This window comes from Thunnus albacares, chromosome 4, assembly GCF_914725855.1.
Source record: "Thunnus albacares chromosome 4, fThuAlb1.1, whole genome shotgun sequence".
Taxonomy (NCBI): domain Eukaryota; kingdom Metazoa; phylum Chordata; class Actinopteri; order Scombriformes; family Scombridae; genus Thunnus; species Thunnus albacares.
Window position 1 is genome coordinate 2,890,056 of NC_058109.1, and position 17,025 is coordinate 2,907,080.

At 38.7% G+C, this 17,025-nt stretch overlaps 1 protein-coding gene across 1 annotated transcript in view; it reads left to right on the top strand.

Moving 5' to 3' along the window:
• The first annotated feature begins 11,325 nt into the window (after nucleotides 1-11,325).
• gdf5 (growth differentiation factor 5) overlaps nucleotides 11,326-17,025 on the top strand; it is a 12,438-nt gene continuing 6,738 nt past the window's right edge. Inside the window, exon 1 of the mRNA XM_044350156.1 lies at nucleotides 11,326-13,187. Within this exon, the coding sequence (XP_044206091.1) occupies nucleotides 12,320-13,187 (868 nt within the window). The 5' untranslated portion in view covers nucleotides 11,326-12,319. The remainder of the gene's footprint in view (nucleotides 13,188-17,025) is intronic.

Genomic DNA, 17,025 nt, shown 5'->3' on the forward strand with positions numbered 1-17,025 from the left:
AATCAGCCGTGTGACTCCATGAGACCTTCCCCGACTTTCTCGACAGCCTGTGGACTGATTTCTATGTAAACGACTCGGGACGGCTTTACTGAAAAAAAATCCAAAAGGATGTGACATTTATGTGCGCTCCCAAGTGCCTTGCCTCGCTCCTGTGCAACGCTAGCTAACGTTACCTTAGAAATGGAGTCAGCTAACGTCAAACAAACGACCAGCATCCACCACAACACAGAGTCCAGCGACAGGAAGAGGAGGAGCGTGGCTGTCTCCGCTCACTTCTCCACAGTGCAGAGACCAGCAGCAAAAAAAACCCCATCCAAGGCATTTTTTGGACTAATTTTGATTTATTGCGTCAACACAGATACAACCTGTTTCCATCAGATTTGTCTGCTGTCAGATAATGAGGATGAACCTCTCTGGCTGACTGTGGGGTGGACAACGCAAGTAGGGATCTATGTGCTATAGATAAACGCACCGTCATGTCTGGGGAATAATTACCACTAGGGGGTGAAAAATACATGGGTACCAATACAGGACGCTGTGTTGAGGATTATGCTAGATTATAGCATGTTTCATTGAGGAAAGGAGAGGCTGTTTGTGTGTTGAAAGGCGAACAGAGGCGTATATGGATATAGCATTGAAAACACTGCGTAAAGAAGTGGAGAATAATAATAATAATCTCTGCTGTGCTGTAGTGTTCAGCCTGTGAACTACCACTGTCTATATTCCCTGGCTACAAGTAAATTAGAGGTTTTTCTCTGTGTGAAAATTGCGATGATTTTCACTTCTAGTTCATCTTTCCTTATGTTCAAAGTGTCTGCAGCTGAATCAAATAAAACCACAATAGTCTTGTGCTGCTGCTGCTGCTCGCTCGTGCTGACGGAGCGTGAGCACATGCGAGCGACAAGATGCTGACTGCAGTTTCACCGCCGGCCACCGGTGTCACTAATGGGTGGGAATTTCTGAAAATTACATATAGCAGCTTTAAAAAGACTGAGGAGACAGAAGTGAGTAATTTTACAGCTCAGGAGGCTCCACCATCACCCCGATCCATTACAATAACCAGTTTTCTTGCTCTTTAATGTTGTTCGTGTTTTAGTATTTATAGCATTTTTGGAATTGGAGCACGTTTCCTTAATGTTTATGCTTTTGTGTGTGTGTATTGTCCTTATGGGCCACCGTATCTAACAGGACAGGAGTCACATGATCACACTTGAGGCCGGGTAGGATAGTACGATCACTTCGCCTTAACGAGAACCTCAGCCATGTTGTGGCGTCCTGTAAGTGAATTTCCTTATTTAATATTTGATTTATCTTTATCGCACACAATTTCTCTTGAGAATTGATTTGATGTTAATCATTTTGTTCTCTCTTTTGCAGAGCTTAAACACACACAACCACACACACACCCACACACACTGAAAAGGAAACCCACAAAGAAATGAAAATAAAATAAAACAGCTCTGCATTTTTTGCACCTTGGATTCCTGCCTCATCCTCGCTTCATCTACCTCACTAACCGTTAGATTCTGAATCTGACAAAATGTATTAACATTTTAGTTTATTTATAATATACAAACATCAACATACATATCTGAAGTATGTACATAAGACTTGCAGCAGCTCTCTAACCTTTGCTTGCAATTTCTTGTTTACGTGATGAATTTAACCACCTGGTGACACACACACACACACACACACACACACACCCACACACACACACACAGAGAGAGTCACGCAAGGCACATAATCCCTTTAACACACAAACCAACATCCTGATGTACAAATCCCATCTTCTTCTTGTTTGATCAAAACAACGTTTAACAGTGTGACACCTGGTGAACACGCACAGGATTACATTTACACAAACACACACATACACGCATACATGTACACACACACAGTCCTAACTCGGAGCAGATGACATGGGGCTGAAGTCAGGGGTAACTGAAGTGAAGCAACCAGGGACAATTATTTGGGTCCTAAAGGGACATTTCACCAAAACAAGCTGTAAACGAGCTGTAAACAAGGAAATCTTTTGGAGGTTTTCTTCTTCAGCTGCTGTTCAAAAAAACCTTTCTTTTAAGAGGATACAACCATGCCAAGAGTTCGTCAGGTCAGCCAGAAAAGAAGAAGAAGCTTTCACACAGTATTTCATTTTGGAAAAAATGTCTGAGGTTGTTCAGTTTTTTTCCAACACATCACATTAGTAACCAAGAGCACAGATTTTTCATTAGTTTTGCAGGTATTTGGTCATAAAGGCACCAGTATACTTCATCAGAAATACTTGTCAGATGGTCAAATAGCTTCATAAACCCCCTCACCCCACACCTTCACAGCGCCGGATTAGGAGGGGGCTTTCCCGAAAACCGACAATCCGCCAATCACACCCACTTCACGCCATGATTGGCCGGCTGTGTGGAGGTGAGCCAGGGTTCTCTTTTTTTTTTTTTTTCACTCTTGACAAAACTATTTCTGTCACTTTTCATGTGAACTCACTGCTGTTTACTCAACTTTGTATCAAGTTAATTATTAAATAAAAACTATTATTGGAGTTATTTTTGAAAGCGCTTCACTTTTAGCACCTAAAACTTTTACTAGAGTACTGTATGTCTCCTCGCCTCTCTGTGACGACCAACTAACCTTTGAGGATGATCAAAGTCCCCATGGATCATGAATGTCTGTAAAATGTGGTGCCAATCCATCTCGTAGATGATGAGATATTTCTCAGAATATGTGAAAACTTTGACCTGCTGGTGGCGCCGCAGGAAAAGTCAGTAGGATTCTTCCCCTGGTGACCATGAATGCGTGCAGGACTTCCATATTCCATGATAATCCATCAAATAGTTGTTTAAATATTTTACTAAAAACCTAAAACGTCAATCTGACCATGAATGTCTGCATCCATTCAACAGTTGTCTTACTCTGAACGACACATGCTAACGTCATGGTGGCGCTACAGGGAAACACGGCGTATCACCCATACACTGTATAAAAATATGGACGTAGTTACCATGACGTCACCCGTCGGTTTCTGAAGAGCGGTTTTGAAGCTCAAAGTGAGCCGCTCTGGCCGTCGCCATCTTGGCAGTGCGTGACGCTGCCTAACTCCCAGCCAATCAAAAATGGGTAAAGAGGCGGGCCGAACGGCTGAAACAAGCCACCTAGCGGCTGGTGGACCTGTCACTCAAAGCAGCCATGTCCTTCATTATGCAGAACTTTACGGCTTAATAACATTTAAACGGGTGAGTTATAAAAAAATTCACCCCCCGTACAGTTGTCATGAAAGAGGAAATTACAGAGACCAAAACCGTTGTTTGTACCAGGCTGTAAACATGTTTATTTCTGCTGTAAAGTTGGACATTTTAACATGGGGGTCTATGGGGATTGATCCCGCTTTTGGAGCCTCAAGTGGTCGTTCAAGGAACTGCAGGTTTTGGCTTCATTTTACAACCCTGAGGTTGCCGCTTGGGATCATCAAAGTACACCAAAGTATACCAGATATCATTTCAGTCCATTCAATAGGTAGTTAATTTTATTTTGAACATGTAAAAATAAAAAGCAGATAAAAACAAAACAAAAATAACAATAAAATGAAAGAAACAATAAATCTATACAACAAACTCGATAAACAAATTCTCATAAACAACACAAATCAGATATTACATGTTCAAAAATGAGCAGGAACAAGTATAAACTTATTTATTCCTTCCCTTCCCCTTTTCTCAACTACTCATCCATAAACTCATATATACAATTTATATATAGTTGCTGTTATATAGCTGTCAAGATATTTCAGTCTGGACCAAAGCGGTGGATAGAAGGATTTTACCTCCCAGGAGCCACGTTGCTCGTGTGGGTTAAAAGTTATAATTGTAGGTGTCACTTTTGGAAATGGTGGAAAAGTCAGTTTGGAAGGAAACTCTGCTTCTCTGTCAAACACGTATTTCTGACTGTGTTTTAAAATAACAACAAAGAATAAAATATCATTCTGACTAAGGCGACATTAAAATACACAAACAGTGAACCCAGTCAGACAAATATGTAGACAGTGGGTTTTTACCTTTCAGTCTGACAATGCTGCACAGCCTGCTGGACTGCTGAAATATATAGTTCCTCTAATGGGAGTCCACGCTGATGGAAGATTTCTATACATCACAGAATATCAGAAACATAAACATGAATTCACACCTGCTCGATTATTTTTGTAGCTTTAATTATAGTGGAACTTCTTTTACATTAGTGGACTATTATTTCTTATTATATAATAAAAAAACAATATCAGCCCACTGACACACACATCCAGCCAAACCATGAATATTCTATATATCCTGCCATCTAAACAAACCTTTTTCCTCCTATGGTGTGAAGTTTTATAAACACAGCAGTAGCAGCAGCAGGTTTCCAGCGAGTCTGAGCGACAACAGGACGCGTCTCCAAGCAGTGGCTCACAGTTATGAAAGGAGGGTAACAAATTGACTCTTTATTTTATCGGCCTAACCTCAGGCAGACGCTGTCTCGCTGTGCGGTTTAGCAGCATCACTCACCCCTGTCTGTCTAAATATCAGCGGTGCAGCCGACACACCCTCTCTGAGTTATTATTGTCGTTGCATGGCAAAGCCCCGGGGCGGACAGGAGAACACATTCAAACAAAGACTGCGTTAACACGGGCAGAGGATATGACTTTTAACCATTTAATGCACAAAAACTGACTGACTCGTGATTATCTAATCAGAGAGTGAATACTAATATTTCATTTCTGTTTCAAGTTATGTCGTTTTTGGTTGACAACAGACTCCTTACATCCCTCGTGAAGGAAAAAAAATCTACAAGAATGTGTGATGCTCTGTGACTCCCAGTGGTGGAAAAAGTACTCAGATTATTTACTGCAAGTAAAAGTACCAATACAGCAATGTAAAAATACTACATATTACAAGTAAAAGTCCTGCATGAAAAATCCTTCTACAGTAAAAGTACATAAGTATTATGAGCTTGATGTAGTTAAAGTATTGCAGTAAAAGTACATAAGTATTATGAGCTTGATGTAGTTAAAGTATTGCAGTAAAAGTACATAAGTATTATGAGCTTGATGTAGTTAAAGTATTGCAGTAAAAGTACATAAGTATTATGAGCTTGATGTAGTTAAAGTATTGCAGTAAAAGTAGTGGTTTGGTCCCTCTGACTGATATATTATTATATATGACATCATTAGATTATTAATAGTGAAGCATCAGTGTTAGAGCAGCATGTTACTGTTGTAGCTGCTGGAGGTGGAGCTAGTTTACACTACTTTATATACAGTTAGCTAGTTTAGTCCAGTGGTTCCCAACCTAGGGGTCGGGGCCCTCCAAAGGGTCAGCAGATAAATCTGAGGGGTGGTGAGATGATTAATGGGAGAGGAAAGAAGAAAAAACAAAGTTCTGATACACAAATCTGTTTTCAGTTTTTGGACTTTTTCTCTAATCTTTGATTTTTGCTGAAATATTGGATCATTTGAACATTTATTGAAATGAAAGCATGTGAGAAGTTTAGAGGGAAAAATCACTATTTGGTGGAGCTGTTAACAACTCATAGACATGTGAAATGTGACCCCGACTACACACTGCTTTTTGTAAGACGTCAAAAGACAAAAAGGTTGGAAACCACTGGTTTCATCTTTAACAATGTGTTGTATTTTAAAAGCTTGTTATATTATCCATTGTGTCAAATCTTCATCTGAAAAGTAACTAAAGCTGTCAAATAAATGTAGTGGAGTAGAAAGTATAAAGTAGCATCACATGGAAATACTCAAGTACAGTACAAGTACCTCAGAACTGTACTTAAATACAGTACTTGAGAAAATGTACTTAGTTACTTTCCATCACAGTTGACTCCCAATTCTCACAAAATGTTACAATGTTCAGATCTCTTAAAAGACTATAAATGATGACTTATGACAGATTGTTGATAACCGTGTCAGAGTAAATCTTTTTTATTGTGTTGTTGACATTAGCCAGGATAAAATGTGGTTCTTTGGCCCATTAAGTTTAAACTCGGAGATGATCTTTGCCTTCAAAGCAGCTCCATGTGTTAGAAATGTTTGCACTTGGTGTCCTTGGTTTGACTCTGGCCTGGGGTCCTTGTTGCATGTCCCAATCTAAAAAATGTCAACAAGTTATATTTCAGAGATAATTCTGTGCTCATTTGCTTTTGGAAATGCAACCAAAGGTAATGTTTCCTGCATGCCAGTCGAGCCTGCTTAAGATGAACCATATTTCCTCGAAACATCTTGCATATTCACAGTTGACTTTTTTTGACCTTTTGGATGAACCGCCATTAAATTTTGTACGCACATTCCTCCAGAGGATGAATCATGCTGACGCTGGTTAGTGCCACCATGAAGTTGACATTTGAGGTTTTGTGTGAAATATCTAAACAACTTTAATTTGGTTTAGGGCTGCAACTAATGATTATTTTCATTGTCAATTATTTTCTCGATTAACTGTTTTGTCCACAAAATGTGGACGATTAGTTGTTTGGTCTATGAATGTCAGAAAATTGTGAAAAATGCCGATCATTGTTTCCCAAAGCCCAAATGTCACATCCTCAAATGTCTTATTTTGTCCTGAACAACAGTTCACAACCCCAAGATATTTGAGTTTACTGTTATATTTTCACAACCTGAAAATATTCACATTTGAGCTGGATTTAGACAGTTTGGACATTCTTTTCTTAAAAAATGACTCCAAATGATTAATAGTTGCAGCTCTAATCTGTTGCGTAAGCTAGCTGAATGAAACAGCTGACAAAGCTAATGTTCATGGCTGCAACTAATGATTATTTTCATTATTTATTAATCTGACGATTATTTTCTCGATTATCGTTTTCTCTACAAAATGTCAGAAATTAGTGAAAAATTATGGTCATAATTTTCCAGAGTAGAAGTTGACATCTTCAAATGTCTTGCTTTGTGTGACCAACAGTCCAAAAACCAAGAATATTCAGTTTACTATCATGTACAACAAAAAAAGCATCAAATCCTTCCATTTGAGAAGCTGGACTAAAACTATTATTTGATTACCAAATGCTTAATTTCTGCTGATCAACTAATCGATTATTCGACAAATCGTTGCAGCTCTAATGTGGTTAACACATTCATTCATGTTCCCCAGAGGATGTAGCCTACTGTTATAACTCTGGTGACTTTTCCTAAAGCACCATCATCATCAAAACTAATAACATTCTCATCAGCCTCAGCTGTACTTGTGTTTAGTGATAATTAGCAAATGTTAGCATGCTAACAGTAGCATGCTAACTAAGACAGTAAACAGCGAAACATCAGCATGTTAAAGCGCACCGAGCTGCTAGCATGACTGTAGACTATTGTAGACATTTTCTCTCAGGTCAAAGTTTGCTTTTTTTTTTTTGCTCCATTAAGGCATAAAAAAGCAAAGATGTCTTTCAACGTTTCATACATTCAGACTATTTTAGTTTCTGCTGTGAAGTGAACATTAAACCTCTCAGTCTGCTTGTGTAGCTGTAAACTTTAAACTCAAATTAAAGTGACTTGTGGTTCTTAATGTGTTTTTAGCCAAAATTATCTGCATATAAAGTCAGTCTGGCAGACTTCAGCTACAAATTGAGAGAAACAACAGTACACTCTGTTAATACAGAAAAGTGAAGCTTATTTTACAATTAAACCAAACATAAACCTGCTCCTGAGCCTCGTCTGAGCTGCAGCCGCTCGGGCCAGTCGCTGTTAACTCACATCCTTTAGCTGTTTAGTCGAATTGACTGGATCAGGTTGATTTTATGTGTGATCCATGACAGCCTCATATTATCCAATCGCTTCTGTTCATCCATCATGCCCTCACGCCGAGCTGCACGGTGAAAGACGCAGGATCGAGAGAAAAGGGGAGAAAGTAAGAGAGACAGAGAGGGAAAGAGAAACTGTACCATAACACCGGCTCTGGTTACAAACCTCCAGAGACTCGGCTCCGCTGCCAAAATCTCCAAATTTGAACCCAAGCTTTCTGGCTGCTAATTATTCCTCGAGCTGGGTCTAAACTAAATTTATGACACGAAGCTGGAGCTCCTTGTGGCACCATAAATTAAACTGGCAAAAGGTTTTAGAATCAAAACCAAAGCCTCCTGTCCTCCAGCGAAGGAAGGAAACAGGAAGAAAAACTATAAAGACGAGGAGAAAGTGAAAACCCGACTCTGTGACCTATTTCTGCATTTTGAAGCAGTGAACTTTACTTTTTGTGTTTTCTGTGTAATTTCTGAGGTTGTGAAGATGAAACTTAAATGTTTTACAAAGAAAAACTACAGATTCAGGCATTTCAGGAAGTTCCCCAAAACTACACATTTATGTTGCAGTAACGGCGCCTTCTGGTGGTTGTAGTGATCATGACGGGAGCAAAAGAAGGAAATCAGGTGATTTCTCTTTTGTGGTCACTTAAAGCTTTCAGGTGTGACAGGGCTGCGTCTCCATTGGCCAATTACTTTTGGGGGAACAGGTCAATGGTCCGAAGTGCAACAAGCTGCACTTATTTTCAAATATATCTAACATTAATGTTAACTAGACCTAAATTAGTCCTTCAGGAATGCTGCCTTTATAGCATGTTAGCTTTAGCTTGCAGCTGATTAAAGCCCAAACACACGTAACGTCAAGTCACATTCTTCAAATTCATATATATATATATATATATATATATATATATATATATATTCATCAGTCAACGAATCTATATGTTTATTTTTAATCAGTAATAATAACCCAAGAAAAATTAAGAACAGTCTTAACTTCTCTCAGGACTGCAAGTTACAAGAAACAGAAGAATTGGTCGGAGAATTTAAGTCAAACCACTTGTTGCACGTCTCACATGAGAGAGTCGGAATAGTGAGAATATTGTAATCATATATATATAAATATATAAGGATATATATATATAAGGTCATTATTTTGGTTATTTATTTGTTTTGTTTCATTCTTGGGAGATTTTGTTCAATTATATATAATATAATATATATTACAGATTTAATCCTGTATTACGGGACTGTCGTGACTCAAAAAGGCTAATGTAGCAACTACCACCTACGTTACTTTCTGACTAAGAATAATCTTTATGTGTATATTGTACTAACTCGACTTTCACCATTTAGATATTTTACATATCTAGCAAAGACAAAAAAATTTTAATTAATCAAATTAATTTGATATATCGCCCAGCCCTAGTTCAGTTATAATTTTGTGTACTTTCTATTTCTGTACATGAATTATGTCTGAGAGCTTAAAACTCTGGTGGACAAATACTGAAGCATTCATAAAACCAGTTTTAGTCAATATAGCAGCAAATAAGTTAACTTTGAGTATATGGGTATACTATAGTATAACGGGTATAATATATGAGTATAGTATAATGGGTATAATATATGGGTATAGTATAATGGGTATAATATATGAGTATAGTATAATGGGTATAATATATGTGTAGTATAATGGGTATAGTATATGGGTATAGTATAATGGGTATAGTATATGGGTATAGTATAATGGGTATAGTATATGAGTATAGTATAATTGGTATAGTATAATGGGTATAATATATGTGTAGTATAATGAGTATAGTATAATGGGTATACTATAGTATATGGGTATAGTATATGGGTAAAGTATAATGGGTATAGTATATGGGTATAGTATAATGGGTATAGTATAATGGGTATAGTATATGGGTATAGTATAATGGGTATAATATATGAGTATAGTATAATGGATATAGAATATGGGTATAGTATATGGGTAAAGTATAATGGGTATAGTATAATGGGTATAATATATGAGTATAGTATAATGGGTGTAGTATATGGGTATAGTATAATGGGTATAGTATAATGGGTATAGTATATGGGTATAGTATAATGGGTATAGTATATGGGTATAGTATAATGGGTATAGTATATGGGTATAGTATAATGGGTATAGTATATGGGTATAGTATAATGGGTATAGTATAATGGGTATAGTATATGGGTATAGTATAATGGGTATAGTATATGGGTATAGTATAATGGATATAATATATGAGTATAGTATAATGGATATAGTATATGGGTATAGTATAATGGGTATAGTATATGGGTATAGTATAATGGGTATAGTATAATGGATATAATATATGAGTATAGTATAATGGGTATAGTATATGGGTATACTATAGTATAATGGGTATAGTATAATGGGTATACTATAGTATATGGGTATAGTATAATGGGTATAGTATATGGGTATAATATATGAGTATAGTATAATGGGTATACTATAGTGTAATGAGTAAAGTATATGGGTATAGTATAATGGGTACAGTATATGGGTATAGTATTATGGGTATAATATATGGGTATAGTATAATGGGTATAGTATAATGGTATACTATAGTATAATGGGTAAAGTATATGGGTATAGTATAATGGGTACAGTATATGAGTATAGTATAATGGGTATAATATATGGGTATAGTATAATGGTATACTATAGTATAAGGGGTAAAGTATTTGGGTATAGTATAATGGGTATACTATAGTATAAGTATAATATAGTATATGGGTATAGTATAATGGGTATACTATAGTATAATGGGTATAGTATATGGGTATAGTATAATGGGTATACTATAGTATAATGGGTATAGTATAATGAGTATAATATAGTATATGGGTATAGTATAATGAGTATAATATAGTATAATGGGTAAAGTATTTGGGTATAATATAATGGGTATACTATAGTATAATGAGTATAATATAGGCTAGTATATGGGTATAGTATAATGGGTATACTATAGTATAATGGGTATAGTATATGGGTATGGTATAATGAGTATAATATAGTATATGAGTATAGTATAATGAGTATAATGTAGTATATGGGTATAGTATAATGAGTATAATATAGTATAATGGGTATAGTATAATGAGTATAATATAGTATGTGGGTATAGTATAGTATAATGGGTATAGTATAGTATAATGGGTATAGTATATGAGTATAATATAATGGGTATACTACAGTATAATGGGTATAGTATAATGGGTATAATATATGGGTGTAGTATAATGGGTATAGTATAGTATAATGGGTACAGTATAATGGGTCTAGTATAGTATAATGGGTATAGTATATGAGTATAGTATAATGAGTATACTATAGTATAATTAAATAAATATTTAAAAATATTTTGACCCAGTTTTAAATGTAATGTTTGTTATATTACTTAATTATAATAACTAATTACTTACTGCTTATCCAGTGTTATTTTTATATTATTGTTGAGTTATTTACCTTCCTGTAACGGAGTATATTTTAGGTTTTAAGAGCCGTATTACTACTTTTACTCAAGTAATACTTCACTGGTATTTGATACCTGTGTGAGTGTTTCAGAGAGATGCCCTGACATCACCTGACCCCCCTGTAACCTTTTTGTTTGGAGAAAGTAGAAGCAAAGAAAAACTGCTCACTTCAAATGACATAATGCAAAGTTTTTCTCGTCCCTTTTTTTTCGGGGGGGGGGGGGGGGGGGGGGGGGGGGGGCTGGTTTTTTTTGTGCCATTTAGTGTTACAGCTTGAGTGAGTCATCATCGGTGGAAAGAGGGGAGGAAGATTTGAGAAGAAATATTGCTGTTAAATGAGTTTGGACAGCATGACATCACGGGGTAATTAAAACAGCTTTCTGGAATTCCGTTTCCAATTCCTTCGCTCAGGTTTGTTGGAGGATTTTTTCGAGCACCTGCAGGTTGGTGTGTGAGTTAAATATTTTCACTGGACGGAGTTCAAACTTTGAAGGGAAAGAGAGAAAAAAAAAACGGAGGCAGCGGCATTACGCCATTCTTGCCTCTCTTGGAAAAAGAGTGGGATTTAAAGAAGTTTCTTACAAGATATCCAGCAGAATAGAGCCGCGGAGAGTTTAACGCGAGTCCACCTTTTCTCTTGGATTTCTGCACTTGTGTCACAGACAGGATCTTTCCAGCACTATGGTTCTCACAGATGACGCATGGGAGAAGAAGGATTTGCAGGATTTGTTTCTTGAACTTATAAAACTCAGTTATAGTCCACATCTTTGCTTTTACAGCCTCGCATATGTCTACAGCTTATTTCAGACTGGAGAAGCTCTTTTTAATCATTTCTCCTGCGGCGGAGCGCAGAGGAAACTCAGAGGATGAAAGACTCGGACCAAACGGGACTCCCTCTTCTTTTTTTAAGCAAACAGAACAATTAGCCTAATTCTGAACAGACTGCGGTTTATTACAATGACGGCCTGGCAGAAGGCTAAAGGGCTTTAGGATGAAAGTTGTGAAGCGTTTTTGTCTTCTGCTGAGCTGCTGGACTCTCATTTACCTGCATCCCGTCCTCGGTTCACTCAGCCGGACCAGACCGACCGAGCACCACCTCCACCGGCTTGGAGAGGCAGCGGAGCGCGCGGCAGGCGGCGGAGGAGGAGAGCAGGCTCACGGGAGAACCGGAGGAGGAATCGGTGGGTCCACATTAGCCGCAGGCAGTAAACCGGTGACCTCTTCTGGGACTTGGAAAACATCACCGGTGAGTCCGGCAAGGATCACGCGGATCCGCGCGGGTCCGCCGTTAATTAAGGGCGAGACGACTGCTGTCAAAAGCAAACTTTCTGCGTCCTCATCCTCGCCACAGCGCAGCGGGGCCGTGCCGGGCAGCCGGGCACAGCTGCAGCAGCAGCACCGGGACAGAGCGACCAGTTTAGGGCGCAAAGAGGCTGTGCGCTCCTGGTTACCCGGCGGGGACGCTCACACTAAAGTGCACGCTCCCGCGGCGTTCAGCGCACATGCAGCAGTGAAAATCGGGACTGCGGCTGGTGGAGGCGGTGGCCCACCGGGGAAAACTTTCGGGAAAGTTGCTTCCAGAGCGATTGCAGCTGCTCCAGCGCGCTCCGGGCCTCAGCAAAGAGCCGTCGGTGCGCAGAAACAGCAGCAGAGCGCCGCTCCGGCGGCGCAGCGGGGAGCCGACAACAAGAACCCCAAACTGAGCGACCGGGAGGCGCATCACAAAGAGCCGCTGGTGATTCCTCACGACTACATGCTGTCGCTGTACTGGTCTCTCTCCACCGGGGACCTGAACAGCAGCGCGCTGCATGCAGCGGGTCTGGCCAACACCATCACCAGCTTCGTGGATAAAGGGCAAGGTAACCACAAACCCTAACAAGGTTTCTCTCTTTACAGGCTCTCAGCTGTGGCGCTGACAAGCTTTTCAACAAGTTTTCGAATATAGTTTGAGTCTTTGAATGACACGTTTTGTCTCACAGAAGGGTTTCGTATAACTACCGTTTTTATTGAGAAGGTTGTTTTTTTAAATCACTTTTAATTTCCACGTAGAATAAACATTTCTGTAATAACTTCAGCTGGAAAAAAATGTTTTTTTCTCTGTGTGAGAGAAATGATGATGGAGCTTCTCTTTTTTACAAGTTGGTCCTGGATGACCCAGAAATTCGAGCTTCCGTTGAACTTAAAATGACAATGTGATGGATCTTAATTCTCTGTGTGGAAAAACAGACTAAAAACCTTTAAATATCACTCATTTGGACCATTACTGAGCCTGTTCTGGTGACATCTAAACCTTATGCTGCAGTCATTCATCATCACCACTGCCTCAGCGTTAAAGGATACTAGCCTACCTGTCTGAGGATGAACTTTGACCTGACATTTGGCAGGAGTTAAGCAGTAAATCACCGAATGACTGTTGATAGCTTACTTCATGAAGTTTCATTCTGATGAGCGGTGGTGTCAATTAACTGAATGATTAATCAGAAAATTTGACTAAAGACGGGACAGAAAAGCAGAGAAAGACGGCTGGAGCAGGATCAGGGTAAAAACTGAGGTTAAAGCAGCAGCTGATCGTAAATCCATCAACAATTTGTGCATAAAGTCTTTTCTAAGTTCTTAATAACTGCTAACTAGTTTTAAACTGATTTATTAAATCAGTTTGCACCTTTAAAAAGTAAGAAATACTTAGCTAGTTAACACTTTAGTAATGTGTAAATCGGTTGCTAGGATACGTCTGTAGCATCGTCCAATAAGAAGCAGCCAACTATGTAAACAGGAAGTTCACTCTTCAACCTAAATGGCTCAGATATTAGCAAGCTAACGCTAACATTAATCGGCAACTATTTTGATAACTGAATAATTGTTTTTAGTATTTTTTAAGCAAAATTTCCAAATATTTGCAGGTGACAGCTTCTCAAATGTGAGGATTTGATGATTTTTTTTTTGTCGTACATGACAGTAAACTGAATAAACTTGGTTTATGGACTGTTGGTCAAGACATTTGAAGACGTCAGCTTCTACTCTGCAAAATTATGACCATCATTTTTCACTAATTTCTAACATTTTGTAGATTAATCGAGGAAATAATCGTCAGATTAATCGATAATGACAATAATCATTAGTTGCAGCCCTGAACATTAGCTTTGTCCGCTGGTTCATTCAGCTAACTTACGCAACAGATTAGAGCTGCAACGATTAATCATTCAGAGTCATTTTTTAAGAGAAGAATGTCCAAATTCTCTGAATCCAGCTCAAATGTGAATATTTTCAGGTTTCTTTAGTTCTCTATGACAGTAAACTCAAGTGTCTTTGGGTTGTGAACTGTTGTTCGGGACAAAATAAGACATTTGAGGACGCCATCTTGGGCTTTGGGAAACTAATTGGTTAATTGTGAAAATAATCATTAGTTGCAGCCCTACAGAAGTTTCCACCTTCTGTTAGTAGCTGTAAATATTTAGTAGCAACTCGTCTCTACGTAACAACCAGTTTGTGTGGTTTTAATTTAGTGACGCGTAAATCTGCGCTTAGTAAACTCTGACGTTATAACGAGGCTAAGTTTAAACTTACGAACAGCTGCTGCAGCCGACTCCTGAGAGAGAAGAACCAAAGGCTGTGAATGAGGAAGAAGAGGGCTGAAAGCGTAGGGGAGGTGTCTGATTTCGAGAGCTGAGAGTCTGCAGATCTGAGGGATCGGGACTGGAGGTCAAACTACAGTCTGGAGGTTACTGGAGGAGGGCGGCGCTGCAAACATGGCTGTAAATTGTCTAAATGTGGACATGTCTGTGTTCAGGAGTCCACATGAGGTAAGAGAGTAAAACAAGAGAGAGCATCTGGAGGGGAGTAAGGAAGGTCAGCCTCTCCGATGATGGGAAAAGAGACGACTCTGTTACTCATAACAGTTGCTGGATCTGACTTCAAAGCTGCAGGAAGCTGCTGAGAGCTGAAGAGAGAGCTGTCACACGTCCGAATGTCACTACAGTATGTGTTAAAGGAACAGTCCAACATTTCGGGAAATGCGTTTATTTGCTTTCTTGGCCAGAGTTACATGAAAAGATCTGGAGCCAGCAGCTGGTTAGCTTAGCTTAGCTTAGCGTAAAGACTGCAAACAGGGGGAAACAGCTAGCCCGGCTTTGTTCAGAGGTAACAAAATCCACCTACTGGTCTACATTTGTTTACATTTTTATCAAACTGTCTCCATTAATAGTCTGCTGAATTATTAGCAGTGTAACACGGATGTACAGACAACTATCAGTGGATTACTGTGATACTGAAGGAAAAATGTGATGATTCACAGGCAAGTTTTGAGTTATGGGAAGTCTTTTTTTTCCATGATTTCTAACCAGATTTTTGGATGTTTATTCACATAGACATCACAAATAAAGATATCCACAGGAAGTGTAAGTCACACTGAATCTAAAAATATGTTTATGATGTCTGTGCGTTCAGATTTGATTGAGTTATGACCCTGAGAGGGAGTACACATTTTCGGGTGCTAAAGGTCTTTGGCAAGACATAAAAGGCATCAAGACAAGATGTAAAAGAACACAAGACGTATTAAAATACATTTAAATAGAATTGTAAAAGAGCTAAATAGAAAATATCAGATAAAAATAAGCTAAAATAGAAAAAGAGATAAAACAGGAGAATAAAAATGGGTGCAAACTTAATCTGATGTCATGCAAACAGAAAAGTCTTCAGCCTTGATTTAAAAAGACCTGAGAGCCGGAGTTTGTTCTGGATATTTGGTGCATAAAAACTGAATTGTCCGTGTTTAGTTTTGACTCCGTCCCAAACATCTTAAAGTACCTTAACTGCCACTGCTGCTGCTCCAACTGCTGACTGTGTTGGTAAGCAGCCAAATCAGCGGCCAAACTACAATTAACAAATAACTTCTCGTTTTGCGACTGACTCTTTCACCTCAGGCAGCATCTTTGACTCAAGTTTGAAAACCTCAGACTTCATCTGTGACAAACAGTGAGTCTGTTAGACTTTTCCGCACGAAAAAAGGGTCTTTAGGAAGCTCAGTTTAACCTGGAGGAGAATCTGAAGGCTCATTTCTGCCGCAAAGGAAACTAATAAATAAATTCAAAGTGAAAACGAGTCAAAAACGTCTTCCAACGTCTGCAGAAACTCAGCTGTCACAGATGATGAGAAGCTCAAATACACCAATGGTGGAATGTAGTAGCAGAAAGTATTTACTCAAGTCCTGTACTTAAAGCAGCTATAATCAGTATTTCTGTAATAACAGTCTGATCTGTCAGTGTGTGTAATGTGTTTGGCTCGTAGTGATGAACCTACAGAGACTCTGCAGCTCCTCTCGGCTTTACGGAGCTTTATAGAGAGTTTCAGCTCATTGTTTATCTGTCCGGCTGCAACTTTTACTGTTCTGGTTCACTCTCAGCGCTCTCATAGCGTCGTTTTTGGGAGGTGTTTTCAGAGAGAAAGCTCCTAAAAAGCCACTGTGCGCTACCTGAACATAGTGGAGCATTTAGCAACAGCTAAAGAGCCAAATATTTCCCTCAGGAGTCGGTAGAGAGCAAAAACAGAAGCTAAAAGAGAGTGAATATTGGACTCACATTCACCAGGTGGACAGAAACACGACTCCACATGAATGATAATGTTGCTCCGTAACTGCTGGATGTGGAAATAAAGCAACTGTTTGCTAACAAGTTCAACATATCAGCTTAAAAGTTGATGATG